General features: G+C 46.9%; 1 protein-coding gene across 5 annotated transcripts in view; it reads left to right on the top strand.

Annotated features, from left to right (window-relative positions):
- Positions 1-21274, top strand: part of waplb (WAPL cohesin release factor b) — a 26042-nt gene extending 4768 nt beyond the window's left edge. For 2 of the 5 annotated variants that reach the window (XM_076149652.1, XM_076149651.1), the window contains 20 exons: positions 1146-1631; positions 5114-5849; positions 5991-6361; positions 6955-7041; positions 7174-7298; positions 11851-11946; positions 12068-12241; positions 12933-13069; positions 13177-13288; positions 13394-13648; positions 13759-13870; positions 13987-14084; positions 14205-14281; positions 16631-16767; positions 16868-16983; positions 17139-17312; positions 17521-17749; positions 17956-18044; positions 18133-18228; positions 18348-21274. In XM_076149652.1, coding sequence (XP_076005767.1) covers positions 1166-1631; positions 5114-5849; positions 5991-6361; positions 6955-7041; positions 7174-7298; positions 11851-11946; positions 12068-12241; positions 12933-13069; positions 13177-13288; positions 13394-13648; positions 13759-13870; positions 13987-14084; positions 14205-14281; positions 16631-16767; positions 16868-16983; positions 17139-17312; positions 17521-17749; positions 17956-18044; positions 18133-18228; positions 18348-18413 — 3753 coding nt within the window. In that variant the 5' untranslated portion in view covers positions 1146-1165 and the 3' untranslated portion in view covers positions 18414-21274. Of the gene's footprint in view, positions 1-786; positions 1632-5113; positions 5850-5990; positions 6362-6954; positions 7042-7173; positions 7299-11850; positions 11947-12067; positions 12242-12932; positions 13070-13176; positions 13289-13393; positions 13649-13758; positions 13871-13986; positions 14085-14204; positions 14282-16630; positions 16768-16867; positions 16984-17138; positions 17313-17520; positions 17750-17955; positions 18045-18132; positions 18229-18347 lie in introns of those variants that run through there. The other 3 variants (XM_076149650.1, XM_076149649.1, XM_076149654.1) reach the window with 3 other exon arrangements.

Here is a 21274-nt window from a genome sequence, read left to right as displayed (position 1 = left end):
ACGTAGGTCAAAGATTTGTTTTGTTTGTGCTTAACACACATTCACCGCTGTACAGTTCTATATTTAACGTCGTGTTTTGCGTCACATTCATTAATTCGCCCCTGCGTTCATCCATTACACTGCTAGCACCCTCTCTTGTTTTCATAGCAGTAACTTGGCTCGCTAGGTTAGCATTGTTTTGTCAAGCCATCTGTCTGAGTGGAGCTCTGCGGAGTACAAACAAGTGGACACACCGCTTAGATCACAACCAAATGCATCGTATGGGACCCGGCGAATTCACCATTTTGCTTTATTTATTACAAAAACAATACAAGATACCGATCAATTCCATCACAAACGCTGTTATTAGTTAATTTCCCCGCCTGTCAGTGGCTCAAACACATCAGCTTTGCCTGGGGGCTGTTGGCTCTGTCTTCTTCAAATCAGCCGTAATCATTATTTTGCTACATCCATTATAGATTTTCCAGAACGAAGCGAATCCATTGTCAATTAATAATAAACCGCAATCTAATTAAAACCGCTCAAAACCAGAAGTTGAACAGCTAAAACGTGTTAACACTGTGCTGTAATTGTACCTCCACTGTCACGGTCATTACCTCCCAGAATGAAAAACGACGTCAGCATTGTTTACGCTCATAACACCACTAAACACTTAGAATAATGTGTTGCATGTTCATTTAATTGATAATCAGTTTTTTTAATCCATTGAGAAACTCCTCCTCCTAGTTGAATTTAATGGATTTGAGGATTTTGAATTAAAAATCCTGCTCTATTCTTTGGTGTTTGTTCGATCTCAAAACATTAATGAAATCATAGTTTTTCTGTGAATCTTTCAAACTTAATTCTGCAGTGTATTTTTCCTCTCTGAAGACGAGGACAGTCATCTAACATTAATGCAGATTTTCTTTAATAAATATTCAGTATTTGCTGATTGTAATCAACAGACAAAGGGGTTAAAAGAATCAAAACGGATCACAATCAAACTGGTGACGGCCCCAAGTCAATTAAGTTTTCTGGTTAAACTTTATAAGAAAGAAGAATTTGGGAAGGAACCATAAATGTATGAAGGTAGCTAGTGGGGAAAATGTTTCCTGTCTTGCATGTTGCTGATAAACTGATCTGTCACCTTCTGCATCGTTTTACAGAATATGACCCAGATGCAACAATGACATCCAGATTTGGTAAGACCTACAGCCGCAAGGCAGGGGAAGGCACGTCAAAGTTCGACGAGGTTCTGTCCAATAAGAAAGCCACCCTCAGCACCAAATGGGGTGAGACGACCTACAAAGCCAAGGTGGGCTCCAAGCGCACCGGAGCCCCTAAGAACGACTCGGTCCTAGAGGTTTACAAGAGGCCTCGTCCGTGCGGCGATGGCTTGGAGGATCCCTTCGGGTTCGACAGCGATGAGGAATCCAAGCCGGTGTCCTCCCGCAGCAACCCCCAGGCCGCCAGCAAGGCGTCTCCCGCCAAGCCGGCCTCAGCGGAGCCTCCGCAGGCAGAGAGGCCAGGTGTCTTGCTGGACATGGGGAGCCGGTCCAGCCTTCAGGAAGGATCTTATGCTTCTGCGTCCACTCGAGGTGCAGCACTGCTGAGCAGCGGCGACACGGCTCGGTTCTTTAACAGCAGCACAGGTAAGACAACTACACATTTACCTACTCAACCAATCAGCTTTGTCTACATGGCTGGAGCTTAGTAACATATATAGATACACAAAACGGTTCACTTTCTACACCCAATAGGCATTTCAGCATGGGGGGCGGGGGTAGAAATCAGTTTGATTGATTGATTGACCTTGTAATCATGTTGCTTCTAGAGGTGGTTTCTTTGGTGAGCATCACTTTCAGCATTCACGCTATCGCATTAGAGAAACGAGCTGAATTGCGGGCGGCTCTCATTGCCCGGCCGCTTCCAGCACCATCGCTTTCAGCTCGACCTGCTCTCAGCTTTCTGTGACCGCTGCTGGCCCCCTGCCCGAGACACGAGTCACTCCAAAACCCGGTTGCGCCTCAGTAAGCAGCCCCCTCGGCTCAGACCGACGTTGCCACGGCGTTTACAGGCTGAGCCAAAGTGAAAGAAATCCAATAAGATGCTACTGCTACTAAAAAGTCAAGCAAATAGCCTTGAGATTAATTAACTATGAAGAAAATGTGTCTTCTGAAGTGACTCTGCTTCAATCCGGGTTCTTTTGATCGTGTCGGAGAAAGGCTGTCAGTGACTCGTACTGGTTTATCTAACAGATCAACTTCAGCACTATTGGGAGCAGATAGGCGATCATTTTATATGCTGGTTAAATTTAAAATATTCTTGATCGTGTTCTCTCCTGTCACACTTAAACACACTGTGAATTATTGTTAGTTGCCTTTTTCATCAAGCTTTAGGCCTCGCTGTGTAATTAGTTCCTTCAGCTTTGAGTTTCCAAAACCCAAAACGGAACCGGGCAGGTTCCTGCGGCGTTGCTCCTCGAGACGACTCTCCGAGGAGAGGCGGAACAAACGGCTATAAATGTCGACGCTGCCTCCGTGAGGCGTCAGAGCCTGCTGTGGTTGACAAACAGGTGTAGGAGATTTGGCGGCGGAATAACGCCGCAGTGAGTTAGCTTCTAACGACCTTGTTTCGATTCTGACTGATGCTTTGTTCATCTCCTGTGAAATGAACGGTGCGGCTGATTCTCTTTCAGACTGGCTTTGATCCGACTCTCAAAATCCCTGATTTTATCTGGTGCGTGCGTGTGAGAGAGAGAGAGAGAGAGGGAGAGAGAGAAAGCTCTGAGTCATCCCCGGGCCAGTCACCGCTCTGCCATCTGCAGTGTTTTATCATTGTCACATTTGGCAACAGTGTCAACATAGTGCATTTGTAACAAACACTCTTGTGGTTTGGGTTGTGTTTGTGTCAGGAGAAGGTGAAACACTGATACAGTTTGGTTGCTTTCATATTTTGTAATCGGTTTGTACTTGGCAAAAATCAGTCTAGTTTATAATAATTCACATCAACTCTATAGTAGACAGTGTGGATGAACTCTCTCTATGGTTTCTTTGGGAATCAGCAAAGCAGTAAGGTATTCTGCACTCTGGCCCTCTTGCTCCCAAAGGGTTCATATCCGAATTGTATTCCGATCATGTTATTTCGCTATTGACCGGGTTTTTGTAAAGGTTTTGCTGAAGGGTTTGGTGTTTCTACGGCTCGTCCCTATCCGGATATTACCCAGACACGGAGGAATGAAACCGGCAAAGCCTAAAACGGGAAGTGCATAAACGGGATCCTCTAGGATGGTGTGCAGGTAAATGTACTTACTGCCTCCACTGAGAGCTGCTGTACTTGTTAAGACGGTTTGCAAGCGAAATCAATACGGCCGAATTAGACAAATCCTCAGCGGAACACTCCTCCGTCTGCAGGCCAAACTAACTTATGGAACGCTGTAATGTTCATTGGCCCGTGACAGAATCGACACACCCCCCCCTGCCCCCCCCCCTCAACCCCGACACCAAAACTCCTTCCTGCTTGCTCATCACCATCCTGTCTGGATTCGTATCAGCCCGAAGACATAAATAACACAAAGCACCTATCGGGCTCGGACTCTCCTAACGGGGGCTCATTATGTAGAAAGCTCAGTTGGACCGGAGACAGCGTAGCAGGGGGAGAGATAAGACGGAGGCTCCTTCTTCCCATGTTGCCACGTGTCTTTTTCAGTTAAGTGGATAGACGACCATCGGGATCGACCATTATGACCGCGCGATGACAGGATGTTAAAAGTGGAACTCGTGTCATCGGCGGTTGACTTTTTTAAATATTTGCAAAATCCTTCACCATACGGTTACAGTGACACAGTATACATTAGATATTGTACTGGCTAGCGTTGCTAAGCCCTAGTTCAGACTGACTGAACAGGTTTTGTTGTCTATCTGGTTCTCTATCTGGTCCTGAGCCAGTGCGACTGCCGGTCTTAAATATTGGCACCATTCTTGCGCTTTTTAATCTCGTACCTTTTTCTAATTTGCTTTTGTTTGTTATAGACATGCTTGAGAATGCAAAGTGGCCTACTTTAGCTGTGCATCTGCTGTGACGCAGCAGCTTACAAACAACCACAGATCCATTTGATGCTACGCCGCGCAGCAATTTCCTGTGTCGGCTCAGAGTAACAAGTCTAGTATTGTCAGTATTTATCTGTTATGGCAAAAAAAGGCCAGCGGATGCTAATAACTCTGGAATTTCTTGCTGTGTGTGTGTGTGTGTTTGTGTGTGTGTTTGTGTGTGTGTGTGTTTGTTAAAAGGAGATTTGTGTTAAGGCGGTGGTTGAAATGGTGCAAAACATAACATACACAGTCTTTCAGAAGTGCTGCGACTTCTAGCAGCCCCGGATGTTTCCTCAAGCTAAGTTAGCGAGGACATCGCTCTCTGCTGACTGCACCACATGCAAAACAAAACAAAATCAAACCCAAAACTCAATATCATTCAGTTTTCATCTAGTTGGCTGGATAGAAATTCAAGTGGTTGGAAAAACTGTGGGCAGATTGAAGCAAAGTCTTATAGCAGCAAAGTGTTAAACTCAAATAGCCTCAAATTCTTCCCACTACCCATCAGGCTTTAGTCTTGTTTCGCTGAATTGTCTCTTTGTTTGTACAGATCAGGTTCAGGTTGTTACACAGCAAGTCAGTATGAGAGAATAAGCTTTTAGAACACACGCAGTTTAATACAGGAGTTTATATTCAATGTCCCTTGACTGGCACTGTTGTCAGTCTTCCCAGTCTTTCTTAATATTACAATTTTGGCCAGATGCAGTTGCCAAATTTCAGGTCACTATGTCACAATATGAAAATTAAAAACTCCAGGCCAGGAAATGTTTGTGGAAATGATCAAATATGCCTCAAATGGCTCCGGAGCCGACCTCTGGCCTAGAACAATCAGCTGAAAAAAGTAAAAGCAAGAACTGCTGGCTGTAAATATTGACTTTGTAAAAACACACACACACGCACACGCACACACACACACACACACACGCACGCACGCACACGCACACGTCACACATCACACATGTCACATGTCACACATGTCAGCAGTTAATGTTGTTTGACCCGTTTTTGTTGATTCATGTTTTTTTTCTGACTTTTGATTTCAGTAGGAAAGTCCCAGCAGAGTTCCTCATCAGTCCCATTGCCAGAGACTCAGCACAGCTACTCGTGGTACCGAAACGCCTCCGAGAGCGACAAGAAGCCTTTAGCTCAGACCACCACCCTGAAGACGGAGACCAAGGCCGACGCCACCTATGACTCCTGGGACGCCATCATGGGCCTGCGCTCTCCCTCGCCCAGCCGGGAGCCGCGCAACTCCACCACCACCACCACCACCACTCTCTGGGCGTCCATTGGCAGCTGCGACCCGGGGCGCCGACAGGATGAGAAACCCCCGTCTCCCCCGCGACTCCTCCAGAGCCCCAGCGAGAGCGAGGAGCTCGGGGGCGACTCGGACGTCCCCGTGGAGACATCGGATTACTCCACAACACTCCTCAGAAACTCTAACTGTCGGACGTACAGGCGGCCCAACAAACAGGGCTCTGGCAAAGCCTCGGAATCGGACGGCTTTTCCAATGCTGTTTTCGGCGCCGATCTTCCCAAATCTACGTCCGACGCCAGTAATAAGACAACCGGCGGCGGCAGGGGGCGGGGCAGGATGAGAGACTACACAGTGCTCCATCCCTCTTCCATGTCGATGTTTAATGTCACCATTCAGGAACGTGGAGTGGAGGACTTTAGTGGGGATGGAATGCCCTCTAGTGGCAGCGGCGGGGCCAGCTCTGGCAGTACAACAGAGGCGGGAGAGGCAGGATGGAAGAAGACTGAACAAAACAACACAAGGTGACACACGTCCATGTTACTCTCAATCTTCTACTCGCCTCACTAGTCTATTATTTATTGCTTTTACTCATGAATTACTTACTTCATTTTGTGTTTCTGTTTTGCCAGTGTGATCATGATGTGTTCTTCTTCTTGCCACAGGTCCAGACCGACCCAAAGGAAGTCCAAGAAGGAGAGTCAGAGTAAGACGGACCTGTTTGGTTTCGAAGACGCACAGCCGGAGGAAAACAGCGCCGGCGACACCGACGGCGGCCAGTCCAGTTACAAAATCAAATACTTTGGCTTCGATGACATGAGCGACAGTGACAGCTCTGACGAAGACGGCGGCGGCGGCGAAAGCTCTAAAGTCAGGAAGAAGGTCAAAAAGGTTCCGGTTGCCAAGGCGGCTCAGGTAGTCACCATTGAGTCGCCGGTCGACGAACCTCCAGATCCCTTTGAAAGGCTGGAGATCGAGGAGAGGCCGCGGACGAAGGAGAACAAGAAGAGCTCCGAGAGCAGCAGGATACGAGCAGGTTGGCACACACACACACACACACACACACACACACACACACACACACACACACACACACACACACACACACACACACACACACACACACACACACACACACACACACACACACACACACAGACACAGACATCAGAGCTCATTGTGTTCGTTAAGTTTGAACAAGGAGATGAAGTCAAACCATGACTCGGGGCTTGCAAGGGATTTACATTTATTATTCAATCACATTGTAACACATGGATTCATTCTTTAAAAACCCAATTAGAATCAGTGGATGTTCTGTGGTTGTATTCCAGCTGAAGACCACAGTAGATGATTGTCCTGAGTCCTTATCTGTTTGACATTGTGCCAGTCAGCGGAATCAGCAGAGATGCACAGTGTGCTCCTTGACATGCTGACGTAGCTGTAAATCTAAATTTAAATCAGGGGGGCCACCATGAGGACACCAAATAAAAAGGGTTAGGATCCTGGCTGCTTCCTGTGAAAGCAAAGTTCTCTTTTGATACACATGCAGCTCTACTCTTCATCGACTTCTGTGGCCTTATCTGTTATCTTCCTTGTATAAATAAACATTCCCCGGCATTATCTACGCAGAGACAGCTGAGACACAGTCCACGCTCCACTCTCTGCAGTCCTCTACTAACAATCCACCTGCGTTGATGAGTAGACCCAGACTTTATGGTACAGTAACATTTGCCCTCATTTACTCCAATTCTTCTGATACTTCTAGCCATCTTGGACACTTAACAGTAAAGAACAACAGGAAGTTAACAGCGGCCCTCATCGTGTCTCCACTGTTGCTTTGTATTGCAGACGTCCTGGACTTCTCAGAAGAAGATCTCAGGGTGGTGGCCGGCCCTCCCAGGAGGCCGGCTCACGGCAAAGCAACCGAGAAGAACCCAGACTCCTGCAGGAGGATCTTCAGCGCGCACAAGAAGGTCAGGCAACATGACGAATGCGTTCACACACGCGACGGCGAGTCACACGGAGGCCTGATGGCTGAAAGTTTCCGTGTACATTAACCTGAGTCTGTAAAAGCAATTGAGCTGATCCAGGGAAACTAGTCTTTTGAATTTTGGATCGAGGATGCGCAGCGAATAAACAACTTTAATTGCAGTTAGAAAGGGGGAAAGGTTCTGGCAGAGTAAAAAGAAGAAGAATACAAAAATGTCGGAAAAATCTCTCGGGGTGACTTCAGATCTTTGCGGTTCTCTGCATGATAAGTGCCGGCGTGCTCGGGGAAAACAACGCTTTGTTTCAGAAAGCCAACCTCGTGTAGCTGTGGGAAGCGATTGTCTGCCGGGGCCTGGTGTGAAAAGTATTGAGTGTGTGTGTGTGTGTGTGTGTGTGTGTGTGTGTGTGTGGGCAGAGCAGAGGAGGCCGAGCTGCTTTAGTCTTTTGGATTATTCATGGCTGGATGGCCGAGCATCTCCAGTCTGCTAATGACGTCTCTTTGCTCAGCCCGGACTGCGGTATGAGACTCTTATTGATTTAGTAAGAGCCCGATCCCTTTTTATAGCGCGCCGCCGATCAATGTCATAAATCTACACCAACGGAAATGCAGTCCCAGCTCATTCATAAATGGATTTCTGGTGTTTTAACAGAGGGGCGGGCTATAAACATAGTTATATTTAGCTATATAGTGAGAAGCCGTAATGGAAGAACTACTGGTTTTAACAACAAACCCTCCCCTTCCTTACAGCTTAAGATGATGGCGGCGGATCTAAGCTTGAAGTCTGATCATTCCGAGGAAACAATGGAGTCAAAGCTTCCATCTGTGCGACACTTTCCCTCTAATGCAAGAGAATACGTAAAGTAATAGTTGGTAATCGCCTCCCATGCTTTCCTCTAGCGCCGCCCTCAGGTTAGACGTCGAGCTTTACATCCTCAGTCTCACATTAAAGGAAATGTGTTGATTTCTCCGCATTTTCTCTCACTCCGCATTCGGGACAGACATCATTTTGAGAGCAGAAATTGTCGGCTCACGTAAGAGACATTCCAAGATCCAAAGTGTTAAGTTTAATCCCCGTCTGTCCATTGAACGCCAGCTGTGGGGAACATTACAGCAGCAACCCAGCGTCGGAGTGTAATAATACGCTTAATGTACTCTCCGTCTCCCTTCCTGTCCTGTTATCTCATTTCATTGTCCTGCTTGAATAACTTTGCCGCTCTCCGGCTTGAGTAATGCGCTCTCCTCCCCGTCTCCATCACTTTCCTCCTCCTCTCGCCCCCGCGCTCCTCCAATATACATTCTCGCTCTATTACTCCACTTCCACTTTACGTAATTGAGAAGGCGAGCCGAGTTGAGCTCATTATAAAAACAATAGTCCTTCTACCAGTGACCGGGCCCTGCGAAGGAGCCTTCAAAACTCTCCCTCAATTACAATAACCCCCGCGCTCGCTGCGTCAGTCGGAGCCCGAGTGCTGTTAGGCGATTCCACTGAGGACGCAGGGAATTATTAGATCTCGCCATAATGACAGCACATAGGCAGGCTCGTCCATATTTAGGAGGCGGTGTCAAATTTATTTCCGGAAAGTTTTTATGGGCCAGCTGGTTATTACATGCATAACAATGAGGGCCTCTCCTCAGCAGCAGCAGCAGCAGCCTTCTCTCCCTACAGTGCCTTTTTTTTTTTTTTATGTTCTATGTCCTCCCCTAATGAAATTACAGAAGGTAACTTTACATCAGTTTCATAATTTGTTCCACCACACCCAGCATTTGACATTAACAAGGAATTCGCTTTTGGCTAAATTTAGCGAGGGGATGCTATTCGTTCTCTTGTCTCTTGTAGTTCCCCAGTCTGCTATCGGAGCACAGCGATGCAGAATGAGGAGAGGAACCGCTACTCCTTCCTGCCCCAACGACACCGTGCCGCACAAGACCTCCTCGTTCCCTCAAAGAGCATCGATAGGTCCAATGTCCAGGCCTAAGTGAAGCTCACCTGGGCCGACACTGGCTGCTCCAGTAGTGACCTTAAATGACTTCTTGCTTTGCTTCAGAGGGAAGGACAGCTGCCTCTAAACTCAACTTTACTCTTAAAGTTTGCAGCCTTCGTTCAGACTCCCATTCCTCTTTCTAATTTCTGTGATTTTGGTGGTTGCTGCCTGCTATTCAAGCATATTTAAGCTCACCTTTTCAGACATTTTTAAAGGAAACTGGCCGAATCTAAATGAGCACCCATCAATGCTGTACATTCCTTGTTTTTTAAATCTGCACTGCCTTCCGTTCTTGCACATTTTTATAGGCCAGTTTATTGATGCCAAAGCCAGTACGAGCCTGAAATATTCACAAGATCCAGTTATGTAAAGGCACACGGAAGCCTGTTCTGAACACGTTGGTCTCCTCCGCAGACCGCTGACCTTCATCTCATGTCTTTAAAACAATTCCAAGTTGAGAGTTTGTCTGTTGTGCATTTAAAAACGGTGTTCTGAAACTAACCCAGGTCGGTTTGGATGTGTTGTCACCCACCTCTGATTCTGCTTCTTTGGTTTTCCACCGAAAGCATCTTGGGGCCAAAAGAATCACCCACTTTTCTGGCCCAGACCCAGTTTCTTTGTTGTCAGAACTCTGTGCTACGCCGCACTGATCTGGCACCGGCGCCGTATCAATGGAACCGCTCTTGAGAGTGACCCGCCCTGTGATGACTGTGTCACTGGTGTAACTTCATGTTTATTAAAATCACCTTGGCAGTAAGAACGCGGTTTGTTGTCAGCGGACATCCCACAATGCCGAGCGGTATGAACTCGGCCGCACACAAGTCCGCATCGCTCCAGGCGGGGCGGGGTGGGGTGGGATGGCACTCCGTGTCGTTGGGATTACCGTAGGAGGGTTTAATTTGGTGTGTTGATGTTCCAGCACGGCAAAGCTCATCCTAAAACTCCTCTTTTGTCTCTGCTTATTAACCCTGCAGCTCCCGCCAGGCACAGCGCTCGGCGCCACCGCCAACTCCGTCTGCGCTTTCTCAATCTCTCGCCCCTCCGTCCCCAACCCCCCGCCCCCACCCCCCCCTTTTGTTTCTCGCGTTGAATGCCACGGCAACCACCAGCCTCAGGTTTGGCAAAAAATAATGTAAAAAGGGAGAGGAGACGAGCCAAAGATGAAAGGCTGTGGTGTGGGAGGGTGTGTGTGTGTGTGTGTATTCCACTCTCCTGCTGTTTGATCAGTGCTGGCCGACTCTCACTAGTTTAATGTGCATCCAGTTTTCCCGTTTTCTCCTTTTGTCTTTCTTGTTTGCTTTCACCGGTCGTCATCATCTCTACATTTCTCCATTTATGTTCTTCTACAACCTTTTTATGTTTCCGTCTGCTCACATTCCTTTTAAATACACCAGACCAAGCACCGAGCCGTTAGAATGCAAATTAGCTTTCAATTCTCTTTTTATTCAGGCATAAAGCTGATCGATTTCACCTCCAAGCCTTTTTAGACTTCTGTTTACCTACGCGTGTGTGTGTCGTATAATCCGGGCCGACATCTATTCAATGTCGAAACAAAGTAGGCGACTTTTAAATACTCCCGTATGGAAGTGTGAACTGGAACTGGGCGTGTTTGGATGTGTTTTCAGAGTGAACACCGGGCAGAGATGCTCACTCCTCGACAATAGGGGATGGGCCACCTGACATTTTGGCAAAGATTGCAATGTTGCATGGAAACTGCCTCCTGTAGTGAATGATTAGCGGTGCCAGAAAGCTCGAGAGGCTTCTGCTCAGTGACGCAAAAGAGTTGGCGTGTCACTGTTATGTCAAATACACATAAATATTTGATTCAAGTGTTACGGCTGGAAAACCACTGAACGTCTCATCACACAGCAGTTCTTTTCCTTTATCAAACCGCTGTTGTTTACCTTTTTGGGGATATGCGGTTTGTTTTGAACGGTTGATAGCTTTCCCTTCCACAGTGTGCTTTATTCACCCAGAATCCATCGGGACATGATTACCTCATACTGAGTGTTTCAGAGCCAAAATGGCGCTCCGGTAAACAGCGTGTCTGTTTTTGGTGTGGGTGTTTTTGATACTGGTGAGAAAATGAAACCTGATCCGGGGAAGACGAGTAGCGGCAGGATTCGAGTTTAAAGCATTTACTGCTTGATACTGGTTCCATCTTTACTTTTCAGACCTCTGGAAGACCATTTATTATGTTCACATTGGGTAATTCGATCACCTTTTCTATCCTAGTTTCCCGGTTTCAGCTGAATTCTGCTTTTTACTCTTCAATAATCTTAGAATAAAGTCTACCAAGTCCGGCCCGTCACATATGGGACGGTACGAGTGCTGTATCTTTTTACTGGTATGACTTTCGACACTGTTAGAGTTCAGCATTGTGTTATTTGTTAGGTTCTTCTTCTGTTCTCATTATCTCCTCTGGCCACCAATTTGCCGGTATCTCCTTCTGCTGAACTCTTGAGGGACCAACTACAGCGTTCCCCGACCACTAGACACAATTTAATGAGGTGTATTTCTTGAGGCTTCAGCCGCTATATGTTTGTCTTGCAGTCTCCAACCAAAGCGGTGTATAACGCCAGACACTGGACTGTGGGCAGTGAGGAGGAGCCCCTGCCGACTGTCTTCTCACGATCACAGACTGCTCCAGTGAGTAATGTGTTTAGAAATATCCTCAAAAGGCTGATTACCAAACAATTTGTGTTCAGTTAGATTCTCATCTTAGCATTACCCATCATCCTCTCCTCCTCCTCCTCCCCCCCTCCTCCAGACGACGGTGTCAGCAGGGGGATCGTCAAGCAAGGAGCCGTCCAGCGCTCCGAAGGACGACGGCGTCTTCAAAGCTCCGCCGCCGCCTCCGAAAGTCACCAAGTGTGTTACTTTTCCCGAGGACCCCTACCAGGACACTGTCACTACACTCAAATGTCGCAAAGAGCACAAGGAGGTAAACACACAGACACACACAGACACACACAGACACACACACACACACACACACACACACACACACACACACACACACACACACACACACACACACACACACACACACACACACACACACACACAAAGCCAAATGAGTCTAGCAACAGAGATTTGTGTATTTTAATATTAGATACCATTTTGGTTATCATAATAGTGGGCAATCGTCTTTTTCTGCCAAATTTTGTCAACTTATTTGACTTCTGAAGCTGGACAGAATAGAGAGAAGAACACAATTTTACCGGCCACCACTGCATGTAACGCCGCTAACCAACCGACAGATAAGCAATCCAAGGAGTAGATAAAAATCATCCCCGTGCCCTCTGTGCACTCCATGACCCGTGCACTCTCTGTCCTCTTCATCTCACATCAGCGCCACGCTCTGTCAGCACTTTTATAAGGGCAATGATGAAGCACAAAGGAGAAAGACTAGAACAATCAATGTGTAAAAGCTGCTGGTGCCTGCTTCCCCAATATGATGGGTGCAATCGACTGCACACACTACTGAGACCACCAGCAGATGAGGAAAATGTCATCCTCTGTTCTTCTCAGTTAAAGCAAAACACGGATGGATAGATGGATGCGCGACTTCAAATCAAAAAGGTGAAACGCCTCCAGAAATCAACCAATAACCCTTCTGCTCTGTTGTCCAGCTGTACACCGTCGTTCAGCATGTGAAGCACTTCAACGACGTGGTGGAGTTTGGAGAGAACCAGGAGTTCACTGACGACTTTGAGTATTTGGCCACCGGTCTGAAGAGTGGACAGCCTCTCAACACTCGCTGCCTTAGGTGAGAGCCCGCTGGCACATGTGCGGGAAATGGAATGCTCTCTCAAAGTACTTACAAAAACGTTGATTTGCGTTTTGTTTGAATGTAATTGTTTGTTGGATGTGCAGTGTGATCAGCTTGGCCACGCGCTGCGCCATGCCCAGTTTCAGGATGCACCTCAGGGCCAGAGGAAAGGTGGCTCAGGTCTTCAAAACACTCATTGATGCCCCACAACACCCGGTATGGACCAGGACAGATGAACACTTACCTCTAAAATGGAAGGGGACTGAATGTTTGAGCGAATTTGCTTATTTTCTCTCTCTTTTTCCTCTTCTTCTCACCCAGAACCTGGCGCTTTGCACGGCGTCTCTGATGTACATCCTCAGCAGAGACCGGCTGAACATGGACCTGGACCGGTCCTGCCTGGACCTGATGATCCGCCTGCTGGAGCTGGACCTGGACCAGGGGGGCGTGGCCGTGGCGGTGGCCGTAGACTCCACCTCTCAGCTCAGTCAGAGGGAGATCACCAAGATGAAGGAGAAGATCAGGAAGCTGTGCGACACTGTGCACAACAAGCACCTGGACCTGCAGAACATAACGGTAGATAAGACCAGAACCAGAACCCAATCCTACAATAAAACAGTTTCTACGTATTCCATTAATCATTCAAAAGTCTAACTTGGTTTGTTCCTGCGTCCCTCTTCCTGTAGACGGGTCATCTAGCCATGGAGACGTTGCTTTCCCTGACCTCAAAGCGAGCAGGAGACTGGTTTAAAGAGGAACTACGGCTACTGGGAGGACTAGATCACATAGTTGATAAAGGTTATTGATCCACTATAACCCTAACCAAAAATCTTAAAATGTCCTGGATGATTCCTTCTGTTGCTCATGTCTCCGCCCGTCTGTCTCCACCTGTCTCTCTCCACCTGGCTCCACAGTGAAAGAGTGCGCCGATAACCTCAACCAGGAGGACGAGAAGGACAAGCTGGCTTCGTCTCTGTGGGGGGCCGAGAGGTGTTTACGGGTGTTGGAAAGTGTAAGTTCGGCCCGGACGACCCGGCTACACCTGGGCGTCGGATTCTGACTGTTTAGGGTCCAATTAGTGGCATAGATGAGTGAGATTCCTTACTACGCTGTGCTTTTGTGTCGCTTGTAGGTGACCGTCCATAACGCAGAGAACCAGAGCTACCTGATCGCATACAAAGACTCCTCACTCATCGTGTCTTCTGCAAAGTGAGATCACACACACACACACACACACACACACACACACACACACACACACACACACACACACACACACACACACACACACACACACACACACACACACACACACACACCATGGAGAGCAAAGAGTCTTGGAAAAGGCTGATAGTTCATGTGGAAAAGTCTCTCTTCATTATTAGGGTTTTGTCGCTCCGTTTCCTGGTTATGACATCCTGTCAGTAAACGTCGTGGTTCTCTGACCTCTGACCTTGGACCCCAGCCTTACAGAGCATCAGCCAAAAGACTGCAGTCCACTGTGGAGCTGACCTGACCTTGGGTTCCCCCTCTGTCTCTCTCGGTCTCTCTACCTCGTAGCATTTCAGGCACACAATTGCCTTTTTCATTCTTTCCATTTTTTCCTAATTGAATCCTAAATAAACTTGGATTTAGACGTTAGTATTGTCTAACAAAATAGCAAAAACAATTTATACCCAACAAAACTAACAAAAGATTCAACTACTGGCAAATTCCGGTTGTTGATAGTTTTGGTCCAGTTAAAACTGTCAACAACCTAAACACACACACACACACACACACACACACACACACACACACACACACACACACACACACACACACACACACACACACACACACACACACACACACACACACACACACACACACACACACACACACACACACACACACACAACCACACACACAGCAGCAGTGCTCTCGGCCGTCTGTAATGTCATTACTACACGGTGCAGCAGAGACGAGTGCAGGCCTCCTCACCGCCCCTCCGTCGCCCCCCTGTGACCGGACATTCACCCCCCTGCAGAAGATCTGGAGGTTGGGGGACAGAGTGGTGGGTCGGTGGATGAGGAGGAGGAGGAGGATGAGGCAGATGATGAAGGCTGCACGGGTCAACAAAGAGCCGCTGTTTGCGTGGGTCGACACAGGCCTCAGTATCGGCCTTCAGCTGTCCTGCTAACTCGATTATCCCCCGAAACCACAGGGCGAGCGAGTGCTGCCTCCTAGGCTCTGCACACACACACACACACACACACACACACACGCCGTATTCATACTAACTTTGCTTGAATTGTCTCTTTTGTCGTTTTTTCTTTCTTTCTGTGCCGTTGTCTCTCCTTCCCTTCCTTACTTGTCGCCTTTATTGTTTCAACCCAAACTCACCCCTCCACTTCTCTGAGTCACTTGTCTGAGGGTGTAATTCAATATAACCCCAAACTTGCTAACGCGCACACACACACACACACACACACACACACACACACACACACACACACTTTACTGAGTGTCTTGGTGTGAGAAAATGGCTATATATATATTTCTGTTCTATACATCAATATTTGGCAGAAGGGACAAAAGTGAAAGTAGGGAAACAAATTATTCCTCCATTTCTACTTTGAAGGAGATGAGTGATTGTTTCCTTTTACACTTAACACACTCTCTCTCTCTCTCTCTCTCTCTCTCTCTCTCTCTCTCTCTCTCTCTCTCTCTCTCTCTCTCTCTCTCTCTCTCTCTCTCTCTCTCTCTCTCTCTCTCTCTCTCTCTCTCTCTCTCTCTCTCTCTCTCTCTCTCTCTCTCTCTCTCTCTCTCTCTCTCTCTCTCTCTCTCTCTCTCTCTCTCTCTCTCTCTCTCTCTCTCTCTCTCTCTCCCCTCCTCTGTCTGCGTGTTCGCTGCTGTACACGTCTCTCTGCCAGCTGTGGTCACCCTCTGTCCGTCTCGTCTCCTCCCGTGTCCCATCTTCCTCCCTGCTCACTTTCTTTGCTCTTTCTTTGCTCTCTTTCCCTTTTTCCCCCCCCTGCATCTGCCTTTCCCCCTGTCCTGGCGGCTGAACTCTGCTCTTCTGCTCTGCGTTCGCTCACTGCTGTCATTAACTCTAATCTAGTTAATCTAATCTACGTCAGGCCGCTGACCTGCTCTGCCTTTTTCTGCTGCTGCAGACCATGCGTGTGTGTGTGCGTCTTTCTTTCAATGCTGCTCTGTTTAGTGATAAAGGGCGGGGAAATAGGGCTGCACAATTTGTTGAAAAGAGGCGAATTGTGATTATTGCAAGTTATATTAGGGATTACAAAGGGAACTGTGATTGTTTCCTTGTCTAATCTGTGCCAACAATGTATTAATATATATTTATGTAAAACATTCTTCAGTCTGCATTCTTGTCCAGTCCTTTTAATACAGTTTCACCATTTTCATTAGTATGTTTACAACTTTAAAGCAAACCTAACCACAGTACTTTTGGCTCACACACATACGCCTGTGCCGTAATCCAACCTGTATTTTTGATACGCGAGTCGCTGTAAGATGACGTCGTCCCCTCCCCGTCCTTTCCTCTCCCCCCAGGGCGTTGCGGAGCTGCGAGGAGATGATTCAGCGCTACAGCAGGGAGGTGAACTCGGAGAGAGCCGGGCTGGGGAAAGCCATGGAGGACTGCATGAGGGCCATCATAGGCGTCCTGCTCAACCTGACGCACGACAACGGTAAGTGTGCGCACATTAGGACAAACGCGTGCAGACGCACAGATATACACGCACCTCTGACACGGTGTCATTGCCACATTATGCCCTTGTGTGTCTGCAGAGTGGGGCAGTACGAAGACGGGAGAACAGGATGCTTTAATAGTCACGGCTCTTAAGTGCGTCCTCAAAGTCCCTCAGTATATCCCTCAAGAGCAGAGGTTTGACATCAGAGTGCTGGTTAGTATCACACACACTCACACACACTCACACACACTCACACACACTCACACTCACAAACTCACATTTCTTTTGTGATGTATTTCCATATCAGCAGTAGCAATATGTATGGGGCCCTGAGTGTGAATGCTGTGCGTGTGTGTGTGTGTGTTCAGGGCCTGGGTCTGTTGATCAACCTGGTGGAGTACAGTGCCAGGAACCGGTTCTGTCTGATGGACATGGTGATGGAGGACGGTCAGGGTCCCTGCGACTCCACCGTCCTGCTCAACCCCCAGCACGAGGACATCACCAGCACCGGCCCGCTGAGCGCCATCGCTGCGCTTGTACAGGTAAGCGCCGTGTGTGTGTGTGTGTGTGTGTGTGTGTGTGTGTGTGTGTGTGTGTGTGTGTGTGTGTGTGTGTGTGTGTGTGTGTGTGTGTGTGTGTGTGTGTGTGTGTGTGTGTGTGTGTGTGTGTGTGTGTGTGTGTGTGTAAGTTGTTCACCCACTGCGCCTTCTGAGTGTTCACTGAACCCTTCTCCCTGTCACCCCTCCTCAGCTCTTCCTCCAGCGGGAGCGCGCTGCCATAGTGGCCGAGGCGCAGACCGACGACCTCATCAAAGAGCCGGCCAAGCCCGCCCAGGACCAGAGCGGACAGTGGCAGGAGTCGGGCGGTGAGATCCAGTGGGTCGCCAATGACAACGTGGAAACAAACAAACAGGAGGAGGAGGACAAGGAAAAGAAGGAGAAGGAAGAAGAGGAAGACGAGGAGCTGGACCTCAACAAAGGTACTAACAGAGCTTTGGTTGTTTACACTAGACAACTTTACAGGAAGTGAAGCTGTAAGGAAATGCCAAACCTTTCCAATGTGTTATATTCTCTGTCTCATCAAATGTTTCCTTCTCTTCTCTCCTCTCCTCTCTACCTTTCTTTCCCTTCCTCTCCTCCCTTGTCTCCCTCTTCCTTGTGGTCATCCTTCTCTGTCGCCTCTCAGCTCTGCAGCATGCGGGGAAGCACATGGAGGACAGCATCGTCGCCTCCTACACAGCACTGCTGCTGGGCTGCCTCTGCCAGGGGAGCCAGGTACCACACGCACACATACACACACGCACAGGAGAAGTTCTGGATTCTATTTTGTATTCATTTCTCTCCCTCCCTCTCCTTCTCTCAGATTAATGTGACTACTGTGAGGGAGAACCTTCCTAAAGGAGATTTCTCCATCATGACAGAAATGCTGAAAAAGTTCCTCAACTTCATGAACCTCACTGTGAGCATCATCTTAATCATCATCATCATCATTCAAATGAATTTGTCAGTATTAATTATGAATATAAATCAACCCCCTCTCCGTCCCTCTTCTCTTTTCCTCCTCTCTTCCCACTGCAGTGTGACGTCGTCACCACAGGACAGAAGTCCATATCCCGGATCATTGACTATCTGGAGCACTGCTAGACACACACACACACATACATACACACACATACACACACACCCCACAACCATCTCTCCCTCATTGCAATCGTCATAACCGTGTTAAAACTGCTGAAGCCTTTGACTGATGCAAGACTTGAGTGCACCGCCGGAAAGAGGCTGGTTCTTTCTCTCTCCCTCTCTCCTTCTCTCTCTCTCGCTTGCTCATACACACGCACACACACAGACACACACACACACATATATATATATATATATGCACACACACACACACACGGTCTTCGTCACGTGTCATAACCAGGATGCGCTACTCGTGGCAGACTCCTCCACTGCAAATATTCCAGGAATTTAACAAATTGAGAATGTTTTTCTACACTTTCAGGAGTGCTTCGGAAAGTGGACGAACAGGCTTTTTTGAACTTATTTTGTTTAGATTTTGTGACGCCTGTTGGCCTGAAACCCCACCCCAAGAAATTGTGATGTTTTTTTTTTATCTGTATTCTATCAAAGATACTGTCTGTATCAGTATTTTTGTTTTACCCTTTTCTCCTTATTTATAAAAGTAGTAAAGAACGATGCATTTGTGTACAGTCAGGGGGTTTCCCTTTTGATACATTTCACATTAACACCGGCAAACAAACGTCGGCGTCATCAGCAGAGACCAATTAAGCCGATCCCTCAAATGAAACACGAGAAAACCACACTAGATTCTTTTGTTGATAAGTTCAGATCATTTTTTCCCGTAAACATCTTCAACCTCCCCCCCTCACCAAGCCTCCTCCCCCACATTGGTCCGTTCCATTCATCAGAGTTTGGAGTGCAGCCCTTATTTTCTCTCAGGTTAGCAATGATCGCCTCGGCCCCGGAGGTGAAAACAACCCTTTTGCCAAAACGGCTGAAGTGGTAAAAGGCAAAAAAATCGTCTCGACAAAATTACTAACCGCTCCACCGCTCGGCTCTAAACTTGACTGATGATCTCTACTCTGTCTTGTGTTGCCCCCTTTTTCCCCTCTTTCTGGTGTCTTCTCTCCTTCGCTCTGTTGGGCGGCGGCAGTTTGAGGCTCGGTAATCAAAGTATTGATTTTTTTATTATTTTTTGTCTTGAGTGAACAGAAATGGCAGGAGTTCTAAGCCTGATTTGGAGGCTTTGGAGGGGAGTCTTCAAAGTTAAGGTGGTGTTTTAAGACAAAGGAGGAAGAAAAATACCCCCCCTGCCCCATCTGTGTGTAATCAGAGCTCAAGTCCACAGATTGGATTTTTCCCATCATGCCAAGCAAGCACCCTCATGTTTTAAACCAGGCGACTTTGGAGAAACAAAACGTACCCAAGACCAAATCAAAATGAAACTTCCAGTCGGTAAATATTGCTGGGAATCGCCTCCTTAAACTACAAAGTTTCTTCTTCTATTTTTATTCTTTAAATCGACCGAACCCTCAATGCCTGATCCCCTTCCTCATCAAAGCTTTGTGTCCTGGCGGGATTGAACCCTCCAGACCAGAACCTGTCCAGCCTGAGGTCCTTTCAATTACTGGGCTCTGTGTGTTTGCTCTTCGGAGAGTTACGGAGCTAAGGAGGCAAGGTGAAGACCGGGGTCCTTCTCTTTGGTTTGATCACACTTTGAAGTCCACGTCGATACTTTTCCTTTTTCCCCTGTGTGCTTTTGTTTCCAACCCAGCGAAACTGCAGAATCTTTGGTAGATATCTTTCTTGGTTAAAGTGCACAAAAGTAGTTGGATGCTGTAAAACCAAAGAACTATAATTTTCAAGTGAAATCACTAAATTTAAAATTGAAAGAAGAAAGCACTCAGATTTGCCAGTTAATCATCTTAAACTGAGATATTTTGCGTTGAAGAAAGACTCTTGTCTGAAAATATGATTTGTAGTTTGAATAACTTGAAATTGAACAATAATGTGTCGTAATGTTTCTCTCACTTTGACCTCATCCACTTTTACAGTTAAGGGTTTCCATGATTTCCCAGCTCGTGCTCCTTCTCTTAGTTTTACCTGAGATGTCGCATTGAATTCGGCTCTGCTTTGGTTCCTATTGGTGTTTGGATGGATGGCTATGTTTGTTTAAGTTAAGTTTCAAATAGCTGGAATCTCTTGTTTGCATTTCAATGTCCAATTTATTTGTTGGCTGAAGCAGTGGAGGAATACTATGGATTCATTGAGATTCTTCTTTAAAGGATAATTTAAGTTTTTCAAGCCGCTATAGCTTCTCCTTGTGTACATTTAGGATCATTTACAAACCACGGAAGACAACTAAATTTGCGTTGAGCTTGATTGGGGGGGAAATGGACCTGACACACACATTTTCTGTTATTCCAGGCTGCTCAAATATTATCATTTAGAGACGTCAACGTGTGTTATTACAAAAGCAAACACATTTTTGTTGGTTGAATGATGGTGAATCCATCCTTTAAAGTAAGACATTCAAACTGACTCTTGGCACTAAATCCAGACATCCATGCCCTTTCCAGAAGTACGTTTTGTGTCCGTTATGATTAAGTTTGTGACTTACAGGTTTTGCTTTTATATTTTCAATGTTTAATGACATTTTTTCCAAATTTCATTTTAATGTTTTTAGTTCTAAATGAATGACTTGTTCCTTGTATTACCATGGAAATCTGTTCACCTCATACCATTGTTACAGTGTCATATCCATGTTCTGGGATCATCACGAAACATTTGCTGTTTAGATTCTAGATTTCATTGTTTTTCCACCTTTGAACACATTCTCCGCTAAAGTTTGTTTTAAAGATTTGAGTTTGTTTGTCCCTATATATTTTAGTGTCGCTTCCTCTGTGACCATTAAAACACACACACAGGCATACATACACACACACACGCATACATACACACACGCATACACACACACACAC

Source organism: Genypterus blacodes, unplaced genomic scaffold (assembly GCF_046128005.1).
Source record: "Genypterus blacodes isolate CSIRO-AG114 ecotype Tasmania unplaced genomic scaffold, CSIRO-AGI_Gbla_v1 ptg000046l_1, whole genome shotgun sequence".
Classification (NCBI taxonomy): domain Eukaryota; kingdom Metazoa; phylum Chordata; class Actinopteri; order Ophidiiformes; family Ophidiidae; genus Genypterus; species Genypterus blacodes.
This window is presented reverse-complemented; position numbering and strand designations above follow the sequence as displayed.